This window comes from Opisthocomus hoazin, chromosome 10 (assembly GCF_030867145.1).
Source record: "Opisthocomus hoazin isolate bOpiHoa1 chromosome 10, bOpiHoa1.hap1, whole genome shotgun sequence".
Classification (NCBI taxonomy): domain Eukaryota; kingdom Metazoa; phylum Chordata; class Aves; order Opisthocomiformes; family Opisthocomidae; genus Opisthocomus; species Opisthocomus hoazin.
This window is the reverse complement of record NC_134423.1, coordinates 25,873,091-25,894,757: the sequence shown is the minus strand read 5'-3', so window position 1 is coordinate 25,894,757 and position 21,667 is coordinate 25,873,091. Positions and strand designations below refer to the sequence as shown.

The following is a 21,667-nucleotide window of genomic DNA, read 5'->3' as shown; positions in this document are numbered from 1 at the left end:
TTAGTCACGCGTTCCTATGGATTATACCCTGCCATGCCAACCCCGAAGAATTGAGTTTAACAGGAGTGAAATCGGCTTGCTCTTCTTTCCCCCTCTTCTCCGTTTCACTTCATTTCGGTGGCAACGTGCCCTCCTCCCCAGACACAATTATTCTGCAGCAGTGAAGCTCATGCTAATACGAAACACAAAGAGCAAAACGAACCTTCACTGCGGCAGTGCCCTAGCGTGGGCTCGCCCGCTCCCTGATTTATTCTCCCTGTCCGGCTCAGTCGATGGCACCATTGATGCGCTCAGCACACCTGGCATCATCTGCGGAACCATGCTCATGACTTCCACGAATCTTAAAATTTTTAAGATTTTCAAGAAGTGAAATATCAGTAAATAAATTCATTGAAGCGTAGAATCATTAAGGTTGGAAAAGACCTCTAAGCTCATCAAGTCCAACCGTCAGCCCAGCACCACCATGCCTGCTGAACCATGTCCTGAAGTGCCACATCTACACGTTTTTTGAACCCCACCACCATCCCTGGTGACTCCACCACTTCCCTGGGCAGCCTGTTCCAATGCTTCACAACTCTTTCAGTGAATAAATTTTTCCTAATATCCAACCTAAACCTCCCCTGATGCAACCCAAGGCCATTTCCTCTTGTCCTGTCACTGGTTACTTGGGAGAAGAGACCAACACCCACCTCACTACACCCTCCTTTCAAGCAGTTCTAGAGAGCGATAAGGTCTCCCCTCAGCCTCCTCTTCTCCAGACTAAACAGCCCCAGCTCCCTCAGCTGCTCCTCATCAGACTCATTCTCCAGACCCCTCACCAGCCTCACTGCCCTTCTCTGGACACGCTCCAGCCTCTCAGTGTCCTGCTTGTAGTGAGGGGCCCAAAACTGAACACAGCACTCGGGGTGCGGCCTCACCAGAGCCGAGTACAGGGGCACGATCCCCTCCCTGCTCCTGCTGGCCACACCATTCCTGATCCAAGCCAGGATGCTGTTGGCCGCCTTGGCCACCTGGGCACACTGCTGGCTCATGTCCAGCCGGCTGTTGACCAGCACTCCCAGGTCCTTATCCTCCGGGCAGCTTTCCAGCTGCTCCTCCCCAAGCCTGTAGCATTGCGTGGGGTTGTTGTGACCCAGTGGCAGGACCCGGCACTTGGCCTTGTTGAACCTCACACAGCTGGCCTCGGCCCACCGATCCAGGCTGCCCAGATCCCTCTGCAGAGCGCTCCTAGCCTCGAGCAGACCGACACTCCCGCCCAGCGTGGTGTCACCTGCGGACTGACTGAGGGAGCACTCGATCCCCTCACCCAGGTCATTGATCAAGAAAGCTAACGGGGCCCTGGGGGGCACCACTCGTGACCGGCGAAAGGTCAGCAGAGGGGCAGGAAAATCAACCTGGCAGCGAACCCCGGTGACCAGCGGAAAGGCAGAAACCCCGGTAAATCTGTGCTGGAAACCTGCCGAGCGCCGGGCGGCCGAGCGCACCTCCCGCCCCGCGGCCGCTGCCTTCCGCAGCCGGTTACGGGCCGGGGGGCGGAGCGGGCGGTGGGGCAGGCGGTGCTGCAGGCCGCGGGGCCGCCCGCCCAGCCCCGGCCCGGGCAGCGGGAGGCGGCGCCTCTCGGGGGGGGGTGGGCCGGGCCGGTGCTGCCTTCCGGGGCTCGGCGCGGCGGCGGCGGGAGCCGGGCAGGATGCGCTCCGCCGCCCCGCTGCTGCTGCTCTCGGCCTGCCTGCTGCCGCCGCTCCTGCTGCCCGCCGCGCCCGGCGCCCGCGGCAGCCAGGAGCCGGCGGCGGGCCCGGGGAACGGCAGCCGCCTGCCCGCCGAGCCGGCCGGCGCGCCCGGTAACCACAGCGGGGCCCAGCTCAGCCCGGTGCCCGCGCTGCTCCGCGACCTCTCGGCGCTCAAGGCCGCCGTCATCGGGGCCTGCGCCCTCACGGCCGCCCTCATCGCTTGCCTCCTCCTCCGCGTCTTCAGGTGCGGCCCAGCCGCGGCAGGTGCCGGGGACGGGCCCGGGGCTCCGCTCGGCCCCGGGGAACGGGGGGGTGGACGGGGGGGGGGGGGGGAGAAGAGCGGCCTGCTCGGCCCATAGAGGGATTGTTGGAGCCTGGCGTCCAGCAGAGCGTGTGTCGGCGCCTCTGAGGTGAGGTGAGGGTGGTGGGTCCTTGGGGTGGGCGGCCCGGGGGTCTCTGTCCCTCGAGGTGCCCCAAGGGCGGCCGGGCAGCCGGTGCCGGGTGGCCCTGCCTCGTCTCGAGAGGTCCCGTCCGGCCCCAGCGCCCACGGGGTAACGCAGGGCTGCTGCTGGAGTAACTCGTGCTGGGTAAAAAACCACAAATCTTTCCTTTTATTGAAGCTCTTACTATTAGACGTGGAACTTCAGGACATGGTTTAGCAGGCGTGGTGGTGTTGGGTTGATGCTTGGACTGGATGATCTTAGAGGTCTTTGCCAACCTGTGATTCTACGATTCAAAAGTTGGTGTTGGTTTAGACCACAGCGCTGGTTTGACTGGAGCTGTGATGGGTGACCAGCTCCCTGGTGTTCCACTGTTCGGTGCCTGCATCTTGTCCGTTCGGCGTGGCGTAGCTCACTGCCCGTCACGCTGCTGCGGTCAGTTGGTGCTGGCACGTGCTGGAGTTGTCCAGGCAGCCGTTGGAACTTGTGCAATGTCTCCCACGGTGAGGGACACGAGCAAATTAAGCTCAGTCTCTTTAGAAAGCCAAGTCTTTCTCCTGGCTTGTAGCTGAAGAGGAAGAAAAGCAAATATTAAAGCTCCGTTTGGCACCGTAAAGTGTTAATGATTATTTATTTCAGGGTAGTGGCGAGCATCCCCGCGGTGCACTAGAGGCTGTCCTCGCCTCGCGCAGTCTACAGATAAAAAGTTGTTGCCTGTTTGTGCCCAGCTGTGCCAGGGAAGATTGCAAACTTTCAGTAGTTAACTGTCATCTGGCTTCTAGGTGGGGGCAGCGGAAAGGAGCCCGGGGAGCAGAGCAGCAAGCTCTCAGGGCAGGGAGGAGGTGTGTGCCACGGCTCGTCTGGGGTGGCTGAAGCGGTTGAACAAGTGGAGTCAACCAGTTCTTCCTTGTTCTGTCTTCAGGCAGCGCCTTTGTATTTAGATGGTGGCTGCAGCTGAATGCTCTACTTCTCCTGCTTCTGGATTAATTCCCTGTAGGAAGGGCAATGTTCACAATGGTAGTGTTATAAAGTGTGGTTTTAAAAGACCGAAATGATAAGAACTGGTATTTTCAAAAGAAATTGACATTTAACAAAATTATTCTTACGTGTAGCAGCAGCTGGCGAAAGACAATGCAAATGAATTTGCTCATTGAAGTGAGGTGGTTTGGGAGAACCCAGTAAAATATTGAAGAGAATTTTATTTTAATCAATATAACCACTTTGCAGCTGTATAAAGTTGTCATGGACAAACACAGCAAAATTGGTGGTAGGTATGTGAGCTAGTGTTAGGAAGTCTGTAACTAAGTGCAGAAGGAAAAGCTGAAGTTTCTACTCCTAATTCTGTCTGAGCTTGGAGTGTTTATTTCCCCTGCCTCAGTTTCTTCTGGGTATAAAGTGAGATCGTGTCAAGGGGACCTGGCGTAAGACTGGCCGTTTCTAGCCAAAGAAAGCAACTGATAGCCTTTACAGGCCTTTCCCTATACCATAATCAGCAAAAACAGGTCCAGGTTAAAGTCACCTTGGGAATGACGGATTAATTGTCCCATGCTGAAGTTGTTATGCAGCTGGGCAGAGTTAATGCAGCATTAAAGATACATTAAAAGAAAAAGAATAAAACCACAAAAAGCTCTGAGATCTCTCTCATATATCTTTAATAGAAGGAAAATGGAAAATTACTTTCGGCTTCTGGGTACATTTCTTTATCTGACAGAGCACTTGTTTGTAAACAGTTATCCCAGCTGCAAATGAGACAAGGATACCAACAGGTATGTTTGTACAGCGTCACGCTTGTAGCTGACAACACAGATTGGAGGAGATGCTGTTGCAGAAGAGATAAGGGATTTACTCTCAATAAATGTAAAGCTTTTCTCCATCAGAATAAGAGCTTTGTTCATACTTTGTTCATACTTCGTCAAAAACATTGTGATTTTTTTCTGAAGTGTCATGGATTCCTATTAAAGAGATTTTGCTGGAATCCAATCTTTGATTAAACGTTCACTGTGAAATTGCTCTGGGTTGCTGCAAGTAAATTATGCTTTTAGATATGAGTGGTAGAGATGAAATGAACTAGATATTCTTGTCACAGGCATGGGATTTATTTTTTTATGTGCTTTAATTTTTTATACATCTCATTTGTATATATTTTTATGTATAGATTATTTTCCTTTTTTGTTTGAGCAAGGATAGATATATTTCTCCAGCTTTCCAGCTCTGTTTTCAGGGCAACGCTCAAAGATTCCTCTTCATTCCTTTTGGGAATGTTATGTTCTGAATCCATCTGATGGTCCTGTGATTCAGAATGTGATATCACCCAAAGTGGTCTGAACTTCCTTTTTCCCTGTGGCTCCTAGGGACTGTGAAGGCCACCCAAGACTCTGCTGCTTGTCTGCATGTGGCAAGACCTAATTTGCTGTAGTATTTATTTCCTTTTTTTTTTTTTTTTTTTTGGCAAGCTCAGTTCTGGGCTTGCTTTTTTTCCTATACCCCTGGGCACCGCATGCTCCCAACCCAAAACTATTTCCACAGTACACCAAATTTCATGTTATTCCCAATCAAATAGTTGGGTAAGCTGCGTTACCACGAAACACAATGTCTTGCAACAGCTTGTGAACAGTTCATGTGGCTAAATTCAATCGTTGATCTGTGTTTTGATTTTGCCTTTCACCCCCTGTTTCTCGCCCCTGGTGCAGCTCAGTTCATCTCATTGCCATGCAATTCTTGGGATCAGCTCCCAGGAAGCATCGTTTTTCAGATGTGGCTGTCTGTGCTGGTAGACCATATCCCTTCTAGGGAAACTGGGTAAGTTACTCAAATGGGCCAGCTGAAAGCAACCCAGAGCTTTGGTTGAAGAAAACTGTGTGCTGTAAGCGTTTGCTACGTGTCTTGACCTGCCCTTGAATGAACAGAACCCAGGCTAGAAATGGTTGCTATTTATCTAGATTTTTAGAGAGAAGTTACCTGCTTATTTTGTAACTCATTGCTTTGTTACATTGTTTGATGTTTAATTTTGATTCCTTCCTCAAATACCACTTTAAGCTTAGTTTTCCAGTAATTGCAGAACTGGTACAAATTACTGAGATTGAGGAGAGAGGTTCAAGCATATGATCATAGGATATAAGACCCATTGTTCTGTGAGCTGGGCAATTGCTCCGGGCCATCCAGGGCTTAACCCTAGAGAGTCTGACTGATTTAAAATTAATTTTATTATAACCAGTTAGAGTACTCCAGAAAGACAAAGACCTCTGCCAGGAACAGGAAAGAAAAACTCACCATTAAAATGACCTTAAATGGAGAAGAGAAGAAAAGAAACCTAACAGAACAGCCAACCCCAAAACGTGTATTTGTGACCCATGTTGAACGCTTCATTTAAGCTGCAGGTAGTTTAGTCAGGGCTGCAGAGGATGACAAATAGGACACTTGTCCTGGGTCTCAGAGGTCCCATCTTTGGGAAGACTGGATTGCCTTGGTGTGAGCGTGACAGCGAACTTGTAGAAGGAAGGGAGAGGGGATCGCCGTCTTGTACTGTCTTGGGCTCTTTACAGCTCCGGTGTGGACAGCCACAACTGGATGGATGCTGTTTCTTCTGTAGGATTCACTGCCCTGAGCAGTTTGGGTAGATCATAAAAGTTTCTCTAGCTCTGCCCTATAAAATGAGGGTACTTCTTGAGCACATCTCAGACGATATTGGTTTGACCGTGCTGTGATGTTTGGAAGAGCATGCTGGCGCTGGTACTGACCACCAGATGTGAGTGGCTGTATTTTAATTACTGAAAGGCATCGCTGCTTCGTTGAACCACAACAATATCCCATTTCGGTGTTCCTGAGGTTATTCCCAGTAGCAGTCTCTGATCCATCCCTCCTATTAGCAGCGCAGTTAAATAAAGGAACGCTGCTGCACTTTGTGGCTGTGTATATCCCATCTTACAGACTGGATTATTAGAGAACACAGTACCTGCAATTTTCTAGAGCAAAATGTATATCCAGGAAACATGTGAGGACTTAACTGCGTGGTTTAACTTTGTTGTACACAGCATCATCCGGAAGCAGCGAAACCCGGACAGATCAACAGTAATGAAATATCGCTCATCTATCATCAGCTGGTGATAAACCTGGAACTTCCCCAGATTTATGTTTCTGTATTTTTTTTTTAACTGCTAAGGGAACCCATTAACTGGTCCCAATTCCATTCCCACTACAACATGGCTGCAGTTCTAGGAGGAAGGTTGTAGCTGGCCTAATTAGACTTCAAAAAAGCACTCTTCTGAGAAGGGATAGGGTGTTTTTTTGTTTTTCTCTTTTCCCAGGGAATGGTCCCCTCCCTCTACATCTCTTGATGGGAAGTGTTAATGCTAGATTAGAAATGCAAAGACCTTTCTCTCTGGGTCAGGGACAGCCTTATCTTTGAATATCAGGGTTGTTGGCTAAAATAGATTAGAGGCGTAAATAATATAATGAACTAGTGAGTTGACTTGTGCATTTACTCCAGCACATGATGCCTCACAGGAGGATGAAGTGCTGCGTATGACTGGCGCTTGATCAAAATAGCCCCCGGTCAAAATACAGACACAAAGTCAATGTTCTGCTCCAGCCCATCTCTGTGTGTTGTCCCTCCCTGCGCTGCGCGGTGCAGTGGAGGGAGTAAATCTAACTTCTAATGGACCCAACCCTGGTGTGGTGCTGGAGGCATTCGAGCCCGAGGGCAGTACTGGTGTGCGAACACCACTGAGGCTGAGCCGCTGGGGAGGAACTGGAAACAGGCTCCCACGTCCAAGAATTCGTCTTCTCTCAATTAAGCGGTGTGCTAACTATGCCTGCCTTCTGCCAACACCAGCAAGTTGGTTTTGGTGAGAGCAGCGCTGGGTCTAAAGTGAAAGGTTAATAGTATCCCTGGCTGCAGTTAACTTGGGTTTTTTCCCTCCCTCATGATGATTCAGTGCAAGACCTGTAGCATGCCCTGGTAACTAGAGGGGGTGGCTGAAGTCAGACAGCAGAAGTAATGTGAGTTTTTTTTAAATTTTTTTTTTCCAAGAGGAAGACAGTTTTTTGGGCTGAAATACCCAGTACCGCTTCTACCCTGGTGAAACCACTCGGGAAGCGTTTCAGCCTGTCGTTATGCAAGGGGCGTACTCTGACCACAGCTTCCAGCACGCTGCTTTTTTGCTTTAAAAAAATACCCCATAAAACGAATGTGGCTGGAAAGGAGATCCTGTCTTTGCTCATGAGGGCCAACGTGTCCTGATCCTATCCAGGAGGTCTCCAAAGTTCATGAAACATTTGGTGTTCTGTTGTTCCTGCCTTGTGCTGCTCCGCTGACTCTGCTGTCTGTCCGCAAACAAACGATGCTGCCTGGTCCCACCCGCTGGGTAAAGTGCTTTTCCTTTTGCCTTGTCCTGGCTGATGATTACAGCAATCCTCCTGAGGTTTGGGAGTTTTAATGTGCAACGTTTCCTGGCGGGCGGGCTGATTCTGTGCGTGTGTAGGGATGGTCCCAAGGCTTTCCTTTAAAGTTAGCTCGGGTAGTTCTCGTAGTATTTACGAAGCCTAGGGGAGTTGTTCAGACAAGCAAGTGTGAGAAAACGGGCCACTGAAAAGTGCAGATTAATGACAAATTAGTTAGGTAATTTGGTGTAGAATGAATTGAGGAAGAAGAAGCAAGGAAAGACTTTTTTGCCCTGGCAATGGCAAACAACTGATTGTAACGACTTAGCGGAAAACCAGCAGCGAAACGAGCTTCCTCCCTTTTGTAAATGACAAGTGTGGTTAAGGGGGGGTTGTGAAGGATTAATAGATCACTGTGCAATGAGTTCTACTCCAGGTCCTCTTTAAAGTGTAGCCTAAATACGCTAATTAATGGCTGGAGGCTAAAGGGCTCTAGTTTTCCATTTCTAAAAATACCTGTTCTGCAATAATTGCTTCAGAGGCGCTGATACTAACTGTTGTAGGATGAACTCCATGGAATAAGTTACGTTTTCTAATGGAGGGAATGAGGGAGGAGGTCTCTCAATAAAGCGGGCCTGATATGCAGGTAAGGTCCAAAATGAGTGAGCCGATGGAAACCTCCTGCGGACTGTATGTGTAAGGCAAAGTGGTAAGGCTGCGCTGGGTTTGTTCTGACAGGTAGACGCGGGTTAGTTTTGGTCTATGTTTAGGCTTCACAGCATGAGTAAATGTTTCTTTTAAAAGCAATGCATTACCTGTAAGATGAGACCTCCCTGTATCACTTTGCTGCTAGGTCTTGGCTGAGAAGCAGAATAATATAGAGAAGTGTTTTCAGAAGGATTTTCAAGTGTTTGGGTTAAGAGTCCTACTGTATTGGATATAAAATTGCTTGTTTCAGCAACAGCAGTAATAGAACAAACCACCCTGTGCTCTACGTGACACAGCGGCACAGATTGCTGTAAAGATTAGACAAGAGGAGACGACTTTCTTCTTGCTTCTGATGCAACCTTAGCCTTCAGAACAGGGAGGAAACGCGAACTGCTCCATCCCAAGGGCTGGGACCTGTTTGTTCAGCCTTGGAGTACTGCCCAAAAGCAGTGCTAGGCAGAGGCACAGAGACTTCCATGTCTGAGCTGTTCACCAGTTTGAATTTCCTTTACTTTAAGCCCAAAAGGGACCATCGCGGTGGAGATGCAAACGCAGGGCTGGAGTCCCAGTCTCTCTGTAATGCTGACGTGTCGGTTCTTGCTGCCGTGTAACCCTTTAAAAGGCATCCGTTCTTGATGCAAACGCGGCGGTGTTGAATCCGGCACGCCTTGCACAGCGTGCTGGGGCAAGGCTTCTTGGCGGTGAGAGTGTACTCATGACGCGCTGTCTGCTCGGAGCGGTGGTTGCGATTGCCAGAAGTTAGGGGCTGCCTGCTTGTGCCTGCACCAGCTCCCTTCTCGTGCTTGGCAGTTGCCAGTTTTGTTTTATAAAAGGTGAAGGGGAAAATTCTGCGGTTTGTTAACCAAAAGCATCCACTTTTCTCCCCAAAGGCTTGCCATACATATCATCACCTTCTTTAATGTAATCACAAAACTGGATTCATGCATCAGCAGTGTGACCTTCCTAATAGGCGTGAAAGGAGCAGGTGAAGTATGAAGGCCCTGTGCAATTCAAGGTAGCGGCAGAGGGTTAGTGAAAAGCCGCACACCGAGTGTTTGTTAATTGAAAGTAAAAGTAAATGTTAGAAAACAGATCTCTCAAAACCGTGGGGGACACAGGCACTTGAGCATCTCTGTCTCAAAGGGAAAGTAAGGCTGGCAGCTGTAGGAGGAGAGATGGTAGGTGTGGTTAGCTTCAAGTGATAGCTGATTATTTTTCATAGCACTTACACAGCATAGGCAGCCTCAGACAAGGCTCAAGGTTGTTGCTCTGGAAGTCCTGAGCTTGGTCTGAAAGCAAGAAAAGAGAACAGGCTGTTTGTACCCAAACATCACCACCCCTTTGCTCCTAATCTAGCCTAGAACAACCCTTATCATTCTATGATTCTGATTCCCTTGTTTCAGCAGGGCTTACCCTCGGCTTTCTCATCTAAACATGTTCACTAAACCTTTGGCTGCTTCAGCTGATGAAGCCCACGTCGAACTGAGCATGGCAGCAGGAGGATGCGGTGGGCTGCTGCGCTTGTATGCTCACCCTGGATGCCAGAGGATCTCTGGTTTGTCAGCGGCTGAAAGACTGACGCTGGTCTGGATTGTAGTCGATGAGAAACCGTGCTCTGCGTTGACGGGCACAACTGGTGGCCTTGAGAAGGCAGCGGGAGGGGACGCAGGCTGGCTCCACAGCCTTTGGGTCTGGGGAGGTCTGAATCAAACAGGGCAGTGATCCAGTGCTGGTGGGAACAGCTTCAGCCTCTCCAGGGAATAGTGTGTATAGACGATGCTTCCCTCCCCGCCTCTGTGTTTCAGGTCTGGCAAGAGGATTAAGAAGACCAGGAAGTACGACATAATCACCACTCCAGCCGAGCGGGTAGAAATGGCTCCTCTGAATGAAGAAGATGATGAGGATGAAGACTCAACAGTGTTTGATGTGAAATACAGGTACTGCTGCAAGCCCATCTGGTTAAGCTTGCTCACAGAGCCCTTGTTAGTGAATACAGCTCTTTTTTCCTCTGCTAGACCAGCTTGGCAGAGATGAGGCAGTCACAGTCTCGCTTGGCCCAAGCATTATCCCTCTCCTTTGCAGCCCCTCTGCCTGTTCTCAGCACACATTGCTCTGTGCTCTCCTGCTCTTCTCATAATTGTGTCGCTATGCTTAGCCTGCCTGCCCTCCTCTTTTCTCTACAGAGCAGCACAACGGGATACACGTGCCCCAAGTAGCTAACAGGGTTTCACAGACTGAGCTTCCCCGCTCGGGCAGCTGTTGGTGGTCGTTCCTGTGGGCTCACAGGGTCCGTGCACGCACTGGGTGGAGGGCTGTGGATCAGGGGCTGCTTTCCCAGGCGATGCCGTAGCTGTGACCCTGGGAGGGAGGCAGTGGCCAATCTGCACCAGTGTCTGGGTTTGTACCAGAGTGCTCTCGTGGTGTTCTGTGACAGAGGACTGTGGTCCCTCGCTGGTGGTGTTAGCAGTTATCTCTTAGCAACAAACTTTCCTTAAATGTGTTTGTCTTTTGGAGAAAGAAGCGGTGTGACAACCCTAAACTTTTGGTGCCTATTCTGGGCTTGAGATTTATAGCAACCACTCAGCACATAAAGATGCTGCGCATTGATTTATGGCATCAGGGTATCTGCATCTCTTATTTTTGTTTGCATCAAGCCATCTACAGCATTCGAGTTGCATTCTCATCCAAATAAGGCCTACTCTAAAATCTGTGTCACTTTGGCTGAAATAAGCTCTCCTAATTATAAAAACACAGATCTTGACAACTCCTAACTGGAGATTTTACAGACTTTACTCATGTTGCCCATCTCCTAACTTTGGAAATGGGGAACAACACATTTGCTGTAAGCACATATGCTGTAAACACATGCCACCGCATGCTCTGCTGGTCGTTTTCAAAATAACTGCGTTATTTCTTTATAGAAGTCGGGCAGTAGTTGGAAGCCATGAAACAATGAAGGGTGTGAGTTATGCCTTTGTGTGTAAATAGTTCCTGAAACAGAAGACTCCTGTCAGTCCTTGCCTGACTGTTGCCATTCTCTGTAGCTGCCTTGTGTTTGCTCTAATAATTTCAGTTTGTGTGGTTTTTACTTTGGGACTGAGCTTTGTTAAACCTGGAGTGCAGAGATCTGTCTCGCCACGGCCTACTTTAGCAGCACATGTCTCCTGCTCCTCTTCCTCTTAACTGAGTACTTTGTCTGTGAACTTTTGGTAGCAGGATCAAAGGGGTTTTCCAAAGAGTGAGACTAGAAGATTCTCATTCATGACAATGCTTCAGGGTAAGATGTCTATTAGTAGAATACTAGATGAACGAAGAAGAGAGCTTGCTGGAAACCATACAACTCATGAGAGCTGTGGTTGTGTTATCTGACCTTGCTTCCCTGGAGCACACACTGTGCTGGTGCTTTCACAGAAGTTATTCGGTCTTCGTGGGTTCCTTAGCAGCACTAATGGCTCTTCACCTCGTGTGATGCGCTGTTCAGAGACCGTAGGGATTTTTGATTCGTAGCCAGCCAGTCTTCTTTTCAGCTGTGGGAACTCCTCCGTTCTGCCACAGTGCAACAGCTATTAAATTCCATATTTTCTGAAGTCCTTGTTGCTTCAGACATACGTTTGTATAGCTCAGACAAAGCTACCTCAGTTTAGAGGGGGAGATTATCTTACAGATAACCCATTAGCAGTACTGATTTTGGGAAAGCTGCTTTGAGCATACATTTGCTGTAAAAGGTATCAAGCTCTCTGGTTCCTTTGTGCGGCTTGGAGACTACATCCCCAAACAGTTCCTATCTACTGTCACCAGTAAAGACACTTCTTTGCAAATTTGAATTGCGGAGTTTGACTGTTGACATCCTCATTAAACCAGTCAGGACGTTCTTTGTGGGTGCTTGTGTTCAGCTGGGGAGAGAGGGCGAGAGCTGCAGAAAGGGCATCTCAGACACGCGTGGAGTAAGGCAGAGAGCTAACTTCTACCAAGTTTTCTGTTGGGGTTCCTTCTTCAGCTCCCCTTCCTCCCCCCCAGATAGCCATTCAGGAAGTAGTTGCCTTGTGCCATCTAAGGCTTCCTTGTTTTTTTGCAGCGGGGTGCAGATTCCAGGAAGACAGGGTAAGGAGAGGCAACTTTACACAGAATCACAGAATGGTAGGGGTTGGAAGGGACCTCTGTGGGTCATCTAGTCCAACCCTCCTGCCGAAGCAGGGTCACCTACAGCAGGCTGCACAGGACCTTGTCCAGGCGGGTCTTGAATATCTGCAGAGAAGGAGACTCCACAACCTCCCTGGGCAGCCTGTTCCAGTGCTCCGTCACCCTCAGAGTGGACAAGTTCTTCCTCATGTTCAGCTGGAACTTCCTCTGCTTCAGTTTGTGCCCCTTGCCCCTTGTCCTGTCGCTGGGCACTACTGAAAAGAGCTTGGCCCCATCCTCCTGACACCCACCCTTCAGATATTTATAAGCATTTATTAGGTCCCCTCGCAGCCTTCTCTTCTTCAGGCTGAACAACCCCAGCTCCCTCAGCCTCTCCTTGTAGGGGAGATGTTCCAGTCCCCTCATCATCCTTGTAGCCTTTTATCCCTCTCTGTGGTTAATGGGAGTTATAAATATGTGCAGGTAGCTACATAACTGGAGTGACAGGTTTGTTTTGGATATTCAGCAAGTGTCTACAGTTTGAAAAGAGCCTTCGTTAATTGCTAAGTCAGGAAAACTACTTCCCCTCTTGGTTATCTCAGAGAAAAAAGAAAAGTTGTGCAGATGCATCAGGAGAACTTGCAGAGGTGTCGCTAGGGCTGATGCGTAAGGAATGGGGTGATGCTGCTGTTTCAGCTTGTTAGCCAACTACAGCAACACATTGTGAGCTGCAGCAACCTGCAGGCAGTTGTGATGGGGACAGAGGAGTGACAGGGGTCTCCTGACAAGTGCCCGCGGGCTAGAATAGTCCACACTCTCTCTTTTATCTGTATATTTTTTAATTCAAATGAAGGTGCATCCTTGCCAGCAGTCAGTATCAGTTGTGGTGACTGTTCAGGTTTATTCAAGCAGCCTCCCAGCAGCGGCCTGTACTTGGCTTGTGGCACCACAGCCTTCTGACCCGTCTGTGCTACCAAGTCTCGGCGAGGGGATTTTGACCATGTGCTGGTTTGGTGAGTGGTACTGTTACTGGGGTTGCTCTCGGAGAGGCTAAACCTCATGCAGCCCCATGCTGCAGCACGATCCACTGGTGCAGTGCCATGGCTGACTATAGAGTCATTACTCTAATTTCCTTAATTCATTATCTCTTTGCGACATGCTGCTACTGAAAGATGTGTCTGTGGGCTGAACTGCCCGTCGTTCAGTGTTGTAACATACGTGCTGCCATATCTACATCAGAAGCCAACTTTCTACAGCTGTTAAAACCTAGAATTTTCAAAGTCTCCCTGGCTCCTGAATATCGCATGAAATTAGCTGAAATCTTTTGTCCTGTTTATTTTTGATTTGAAGGCTGTGAAAATATGGGCAAAACAGTCTGTTCTCCATAAAGTGATGATTTGCCATGATGTTTGCTCAGTGCTTTCCACTAGAAAGGCACCAAAAGTATTTTTAAAACAAAGGCTTCTGAGAAAACATGGGTAGAGAGTGGAAAGGGAACCAGTTTTCCAAAGAGCAACGTGCTAGGGACGTGTTGGCTGTGATGGACTATAAGCATTATTCAGTTCATGTGTTACTTACATGTACTGTAAGATAATCCTGTGCTTTCACATCTCTGGCGTTGCCACCAGCACGGCAGTAGGGAAGAGTCTGAAGAGCTGGCCTGGAGCGTCATGGCATTAGGTACGTCCTGTGCATAATACTAAGTACGTTACCCCAACATTAACCTACTCTGACTGATATGCAGGTCATAAATAGGGCGTTGTTTGGGGTTTGTAGCATGAGTCTTTGCTGAGGATGATGTGGACAGGCTCTGGGCTGGTTGGTTTGAGGGCCGCTTCCATTGTTGAAAGATCTGCACTGGCACTTGCGTCTGTGTTTGGGGGAGTAATTGAGATTCTGTGCTGTCTCCCCCATGTAATGCAAACAGCACTCTAATTAAAAGGCAATTGGTGTCTAGCAGCAACAGGGGAGAAGCGGCATATACCTCTCCAATTGTTCTCATGCAGTTAATTTTCTTTCCTTCAATGCTTTGTCCTTGTGTGTATTTGTTTCCAGTCTTACATGAGACATCAAAGAACAGCAGACAGTGTAAATTGGGCTGTTGGATGGAGGTTATTACTTTTTTTTTTTCCTTTAATTTTCCTTTCAGGAGGCTTTAAGGTTTTGGGCTCCCGGCAGATCCCACCCCTGACTTCCCTTGAGCTGTGGAGCAATGAGAAATAACCACCTTCCCCCCATAAAGCAGACTAATGAGACCACTTCAGAACCTTAACCAAACGCAGCCCTTTCTGTGGATGCAAAAGCCACCCACTGCCTGCCACTGACAGATGCAGAAGCGAGTGTGCGCGCACCGGATTAGATGCCCCCTTTGCGATCTCATTTCAGTAGCAGGGAAGCAGTTCTGTCAGTGGCTCCTCTAATCCTGCAAGCACAATTCCTGTGTGACAAGAGCCTGAAAGTGTAAATTGAAGATTGTCACAGAGCAAAGATGCCAAATCACTCTAACATTAGGGCCTCCTTGCAAAGCTCATGGAAACCATCTTTTAACATGGAGGATGGCTTTCTGTGGGTATTTGTTCTGGTGTTGAAAGAGGCATTTGTATAAAATGTTCAAGAGTTGTTCTGAAATTACTACAGAGCTACTCACAGAAAAGCAAACTGAACATGGAAAGGGTGTTCATTTCTTCATTCCAGTTCATTCTGTGCTGCTGAAAGGTAGCCCTGTCCAATTGATTTTTGGACCATATGAACTGTATTGGTCATCATTTTCCAGATGTCGGATATTTTTTCATGTTTTATCATGGGATTACTCTTACTGCACGTCTTGGAAAATGAGTGGAAAGCTAAGTCCTATCCTCTTAAGTGTGCTCTTTCTCATCCCACAGATAGATCTTGATTCTGTTTTCCCTTTCGTCCTTTAGCCCTTCCTTTCAAGAAGATAAGGGAAAGTTGCGCAGGTTTCATGCTCTTTTACTTGATGGAGCTAAGCCATTGACTCATCAGGCAGTAGGCACTATGTGATACTTGAGAAGAGAGGAGCGAGGTTACAGGCAAATGTCCCTGACAAACTGGTGTCAGTGTCCATCCCCCATTGCAGAGGACTCTGCTTGTTTTTTTGTAATAAGAGAAAAAGATTAAAACAGCTGCAAAAAGAACCAGTTTCTGAAAAGGTGAATAAAATTGTTAGCTTATTAAGTATATTAACTGTAGTGTAGCTCATTGGGGGATTTCTTGTCAGCTTCAATAGAAAACTGAAAACAAGTACTGAATAAATTCGGTGATGCCTTGCGCATGAAAGGTTTTGAAAGCACTTCAGTAATCTGGGATATCAGCAGTGCCTCCTCTCCCTGCTGACTTGCAGCTGTGGAGGCAGTGTGCTCTGCTCTTGCTACGCTTGCCGAGCCCAGCTGGGTGAACTTCACAACTGTCCCCACAGAGCATCGTGAGTCCAGGGTGATACGTGCCTTGTGAGAGCCTGGAGTCAGGCAAGAACTTGGAATGTAAATGCCAGAACTAGAATTGTCCCAACCCTGATGTGAGACTCCTAAATAAATACTGAAGGAAAACCTCAGGTTTTTCTTGGGGTGAGCTGAAGCCTCCATCCTTCCTGTCAGCTAAGTGAAATTTCTCAGTTTGTTTTCCACACGGATTGTCATTTTCCCCTCTAACAGCAGCAGTGAAATGCAGAAGCATTTTAGGAATGCATCTTCCAAAGTGCTCTTGAAAGCAGAAAGATTTATGTGTAAGGAGTGGTGGCGGGCAGAGGGAAGAGGACAGGAACATTTATTCAACCATCATGGGACCAAAGGGCTTTTGAGAGCTTGCAGGCTGTTTCAAAAGAAAGGTGCACCACATGTAAAGGCTGGATTCTGGATTCATCCCTCTTTAAGGCACCGATAGCATTGACCTGTGTGGAAACATCTTCATCACAGTTGCAGGGCTCAGCCTTTGATGTGCTCGAGTCTTTTGGGAGTCTCTGTAAAATAGGAGAGTTATGCTATTGCTGTCTTCTCTTTGACTGCGTCCTTTCCAGATCCTGACTATGTGTGCAGCTCTGAATGGAACATGGTATTGTCTGCTTGTTACAGGAAGGTGTTGACTCTCAAGGGAGCAGCTCTAATGGATTTTTTCCCAGTGAAAGCTGCAGGCCATTCTGGATGCTGCTAGGTGAATTGCGCTGGGGTTTGTAGCAGCTTGCTTTATTTTTTTTTTTCCAGCAGGCAGCAGTGACAAGTTGTGTATAAATGGAGGGGTATCATTTATCCTCATCTGAAGGGGGTGCAAATCAATAACACAGTCAGCTGCTTACTATAAATACAACAAATTGCCAAATCTTTGGTGCTGCTGTTACAAATTTCCCACGGGTCCACAGCAGGGGAGGAAAGAGATGGTCAAAAAGCCATTTTTGTCTGGTTTTTGAAGGCCAGGTTCTTTCCTCATGCAGCAGTAACAGTTGTTACAGAGCACACCACATTCTGCTGGCTCGTTCAGTCAATTATACCCTGGCAGTGCAGTCCTACAGGAGGGCTCTCACCTCCTTCGTGGAGTATCACAAGTTCCTGTTAAGGCTTTTTGCTTATAACTCTGAAGCAGTTAAAGCAGTAGGGTGTCAGGAGGAGAATCAGCAGCAAGGAGAGTCCACATGTGGCGGTTAGTAAGGGGCTGCACTGGAGTGAAAAAAAGCAAGCTGTGAGGTCAGAGATGCTGTTTCATGTGTGGTGAAATAGCAGCTCCCCCCTGTCCATGCTCCCTTCTCTGGTCTGCGCAGTGGCTGGTCGCAGGATTTTTCAGCATCTGGGGTTTGTCTGATATGACTCTGTTTTTATTTTTTTCTTCACTTGGTCGAGCTGCTTCTGGCATGGTGTTGACATCACATTAGTGTCCAGTGTCACCATGGAAATCAGCTGCTGAAGGGAGCTGGTGGCAATCACAGTGAATAATGCTGCCTTTTCTTTTGTGGCTTTTTGGGGTTTTTTTTCCCACTTTTCACATGGGTTCTCATCTCTGCCTGTCAGCTATTTAATTGCAAGTCTACAGCTGTACTAATTCTTTCTGCTTTCCAGGTAAAGCAGCTCCATGGAGCGTTGGTGCCCTGCAAGATGGCATTCTGCTGTCGAGGGACCTGCTGAAGCCATAACTGTGAAAGGGGAGGCTTTCATCTCTGCAGCATTACAACCAAGCCTCGCCTCGCCTCACCTCCTTGAGGTGCTGTTTGGACAGCAGGCTATGGATCTTCTGACCAAAATGTCGCCATTCGGTTCCCTGGTTTCCAAACTGCTGTGCTGGAATGACCAGAGTTCCTCTTAGCAAACTCAGCGCTCTCTTGCTTTGGAGGGCTGCGGTGTCACTAACGCCTGAAAAGCAGCAGCCCTGTGTACCGACTTGCAGCTCACTGTGCTCTAAAGAAGTTTTGTGGAAGGAAGAAGAAAAGGGAGATTAAACCAAGCTGCCCCAAGGACTTATTTTCTAAAATCCTAATTCAATACTTCAGTCACTGTTAAACTTTGGTCATTGTTAAACAGATTGTGTTTTAAAAAAAAAAATATCAAGAGGTTTATTTTTCTGGGCCTTACAGAAGGGATTTCTGATATTAAGTGGTAAATATGTAAGCCATGCTGAAATGCCACACTGTATGTTTAGGATTGTTGGGGGGGGTGTGTGTGAGGGGTTGACTCATGCAGAAAATTTTTCTTGACTTGCTACTGATTTTTTTTAAAACAACAATTGCACTAAGCTTTCATGATGACACTCTCATTGTCCTAAGGAGCTCTGATCAGACCAGCTTCAATAAATGAAACCACAGGGAAATAGGAAGAATCAGACATGCCCTAAACCATAACAGTCTTGGATTAAAGAAGATATATTTTTGTAATTTTCTGTCCTTCCACAGGGAGTAAAAACAGTGTTTTGTATTGTCCTGTGCTGACTGTAACTTGTCTACAATTCATCTATATTAGCTTTTTTCCTAAGCATGTGGAATGATTAGATTGCAGAAAGAACACCTCTTATTTTTCATGTGGAAGCTTCATGTAAGTGATCTCAATCTGTATCAAACTGGAAGTTTTTCCCTGCCACCTGCTTGACAAATCCCATTTAACTGAAGGATGTGTTTTTAACCATCGTTCCCTGCTGTGCTTTGTGCTGCAAAGGTCGGAGCTGTGGGATGACACTATGAGAATTAGATTGCTGCGTCGGGTTGGATTGGGTTTAGGAGACCGCAAGCGTGTACACTTCCCAGGCCATTCTGGGAAAGGGCAAACCTAACTGGTTTAGTTTCTTTACTTTGTGGTTTTCCTGTAAAGTAACCACAGATGCAGTTCAGATTCCTCTTTGAGATGTTTCTTTTCTGTTTACTGGACCCATTAACACCTTTTATTTGGGGTTTTTAAGCTGGCTGGAACCTTACTTTTCTTGGGGAATGAATGTTTTCCGATATTTTTTTGATTGTCTCACTGTTTGCTTGACCGTCTACTAGTCTCCTGCAGTTACAACCCCTCAAGGAGACTGCAGAATATCTGGCAAAGCACCATCCTTGCAGGGAGCTGCCAGTTTTGGGGTTTTGGTTTTTTTTTTTTTTTTTCTTTGAAGGCCAATTGCGGTTTGAGGCTTGCTGAGAACACTGAACTGCTTTGTCATGATACCATGACCTACACCAGTTCTGCGTGGTTCCCTTGGGCCCTACAGTCAGGAAAAGGAGGTGAAGGGGAAATTTTTTTTTTTTCTCTTAAGTTTTCTTTCTAGCAGCCTTGTGCTTTCATCAAAGAATCTCTGATAACACAGCTTGCTTTCCCTAGCCATGACTCAGCAAAGGCTTTGCAAACAACCCGCTCAGCCTGGATGGAAAAAGTCCCACAGCAGACTGTTGTGTTAATATTAGTCATCAAGGCAGTATAAAACTGCTGTGTTATTTTCATTCATGGAATGAATTTGAGTCATTCCATATTACCGTTACTAAGCAATATTTAACTTGTCAGCAGTGAGGTGAGGATGGGCCGAGAGGTTGTGTCCTGGCCAGTGAGAATCGCAGGGACCAGGATGTTGAACGGTGCTGCGGGTAGAGATAGAGGAGATCTGGGACTCTTTCCCTGCCTGGGTAAAACAGGTTTCAGTCTCAGACTGGATGATTCTGAAGGAAACAGTGTGTTGTTCAGGACTAAAGTACTTTGAAGGCCAGGAGTTGGACTGCTTAGGGAGACTGAGTCCTTCTGAAGTCAAAGAAGTGGCGATGCTAAGAGGAGAGAGAGAGGTAAAAAGCTTTTGTTTGCATTTGCGGAAGGAGGCGATGGAGTGAGCTGGCTGCCCTGTCTGAGCAGACACCGTGGCAACATGTTCGCGTCCACTCTTCTACCAGAATTAAGCTGAGCGTCAGGCATGCTGGAAGAGTGGTGGAAAGGGAATGAAACCTTCTCTGTGCACAAAAGAAAGGAGAGGCCAAGTTACGTAGGAGAGAGTAGAGAGGTAAAGGTGCATAAAGGGCACTTCTCCTTTCCAAGGTTCAGTCCTCGAAATCGGGAGTTTTTCCACCAGGTTCAGGTCACTTGCTGAGTTAGGCTGGCAAGGGCCATCAAGTTTCCTTGCTTGTGGCTATAAGATCTCACCGTTCCCATAACGTGGCCAGATGTCCATGGCAGACAGGGACTGGGTATTTAAGATGTTGAAGATGGAGGCGCCCCACCGCTGCTGGGGTGCTCTGGCTCTTTGGGGAGGTCTCAAACCGCATCCCGTAAGCTAAACAGGACTTGCAGGGAAGCAGCAGCTGCTTGGTGGAAATAAAAGGCCAACCTCGCCAGTTGCTCATGGTCATGAAAATAGTCCAAATGCTTTGTTTGATACTTGTTTGCTGTTGCAAATGTGAGGCAATGTTTACCTCTACAAAAGTTGCTGTATGTGATTTAAAGTGTCTGGTTAAATATTCTATAGCTATATTTAGTTAAGAATTTAAGAGCACTTGACGTGACTCGTCTAATAGTATATATATGAATATTTTTTTAATGGTAGGAATTAGTTTAAAACATAGGTTTAATAATTTGGACTGTTTGGTTCAGGTAGTTGTAGGAGTTCATTGGAGAAGAAATAGCCATTAACCACTACATGAATGTTTTACCTTAATGTTTTGTGTATCTTACACTGCAGAGTTAATCTCATTGTGACTGTAATGTGTCTTAGTATCTGCTGCTATTTTGTGTTGCATAGTCAAACTCGCTTTGTTCAAGAGCATTTTTAAAGGCTTTTTTGTTACAGAAAATGAAAAGAGAAATGTTACTACAGATGTCTGCCTGTCGCTCGCTCATTGCTTACAAAATCTACCGACTTGTAGCAGAGTCACAGTGAGCAAATCAGAGGCGTTCCTATTTGCACGTGCTGTGCTGCGGAGGAGAAACCCGGCACAGAATTGCAGCCTCTTTACTCCAACCACAGCCCTGTCGCTGGAGGTCACATTTGAGAAGCCAGAAGTTGGTGTGCCGTGCTTGCCTACGGAATTCAGCCACAAGTATGCAGATAGCTTTGTATTTGAGATTTTTGTTGGTTTGTTTTTCCTTTTTTTCCCCCAGGAAGATGTGGAGATGACTTCAGATGCTTGTTTAGTGCACTAACTTGCGCTATCCTAATGTTTATCCTAAGCCCAAACTGACTTGCAGAAGTCTACAAGCACTAATGAAGCTTGAACACACAAGCGCTAATGCATCCGAACGTTTTGTTCGTGCCTGTTCCCTCTAACTCGCTGTCCGTGGTGTAATCTCTGCAGGGCGCCAGGCTGTGGTTTTCATTAAGGATTTTTGCTTGTTAGATCCGGGTTTCTGCTGCTGCAGTTTTTGTGTGAGGAGTTACCAGGACCGTGCATTTTGTTCTGTGCAGTTGCTTGAACTTTGTTTAAAAATGTTTGAGAGAATTTGTCATTGTGACCAAAGCTTCTTTTTAAGAAAAAATGGTAAGACAAGTTTGAATGGACTTCTCATGTTTCAATAGAAACTGCCATTATTAAACATGTTCTTGAAATCCCCCTTTGTGTTTTATGTTATCTTTAGGGAGCGAATGGGAAAGGGGCTGCTAAGTTTGGCGCGTTTGAGAGCGCCTTGCGTGAGTGGAGGCCTGCGAGTCCCTGCAGTGCTGCAAATCCCTTTGTCCTGTGGACCAGGGCATGACAAGGGCAAAAACTCATTACAGCAGCACGGAAGAGGAATATGTTTAATCACACAAAGTCCTCATCAAGAAGCTAGGCCTACGCCTGGATTAAAAAGGTAAAACACTCTGCAGTAGGGAAGCTGTCTCGGTACCTTTGACTACAACCGTGCT

At 47.4% G+C, this 21,667-nt stretch overlaps 1 protein-coding gene across 1 annotated transcript; it reads left to right on the top strand.

Moving 5' to 3' along the window:
• Window positions 1-1,687: 1,687 nt before the first annotated feature.
• FAM174B (family with sequence similarity 174 member B) lies at window positions 1,688-21,370 on the top strand. The gene is made up of 3 exons (XM_075432032.1): window positions 1,688-1,971; window positions 10,060-10,191; window positions 17,437-21,370. The coding sequence occupies exons 1-3, from the start codon at window positions 1,688-1,690 to the stop codon at window positions 17,438-17,440; spliced, it is 420 nt and encodes a 139-aa protein (XP_075288147.1). The 3' UTR covers window positions 17,441-21,370.
• The last annotated feature ends 297 nt before the right edge of the window (window positions 21,371-21,667 follow it).

What these genes read in the sequence shown, in the direction of transcription:
- FAM174B (XM_075432032.1), top strand. Translation starts at nt 1,688, where the DNA reads ATGCGCTCCGCCGCCCCGCTGCTGCTGCTCTCGGCCTGCCTGCTGCCG. An exon ending in CTCCTCCTCCGCGTCTTCAG is followed by an intron (nt 1,972 to 10,059) that starts GTGCGGCCCAGC and finishes TCTGTGTTTCAG; the next exon opens with GTCTGGCAAGAGGATTAAGA.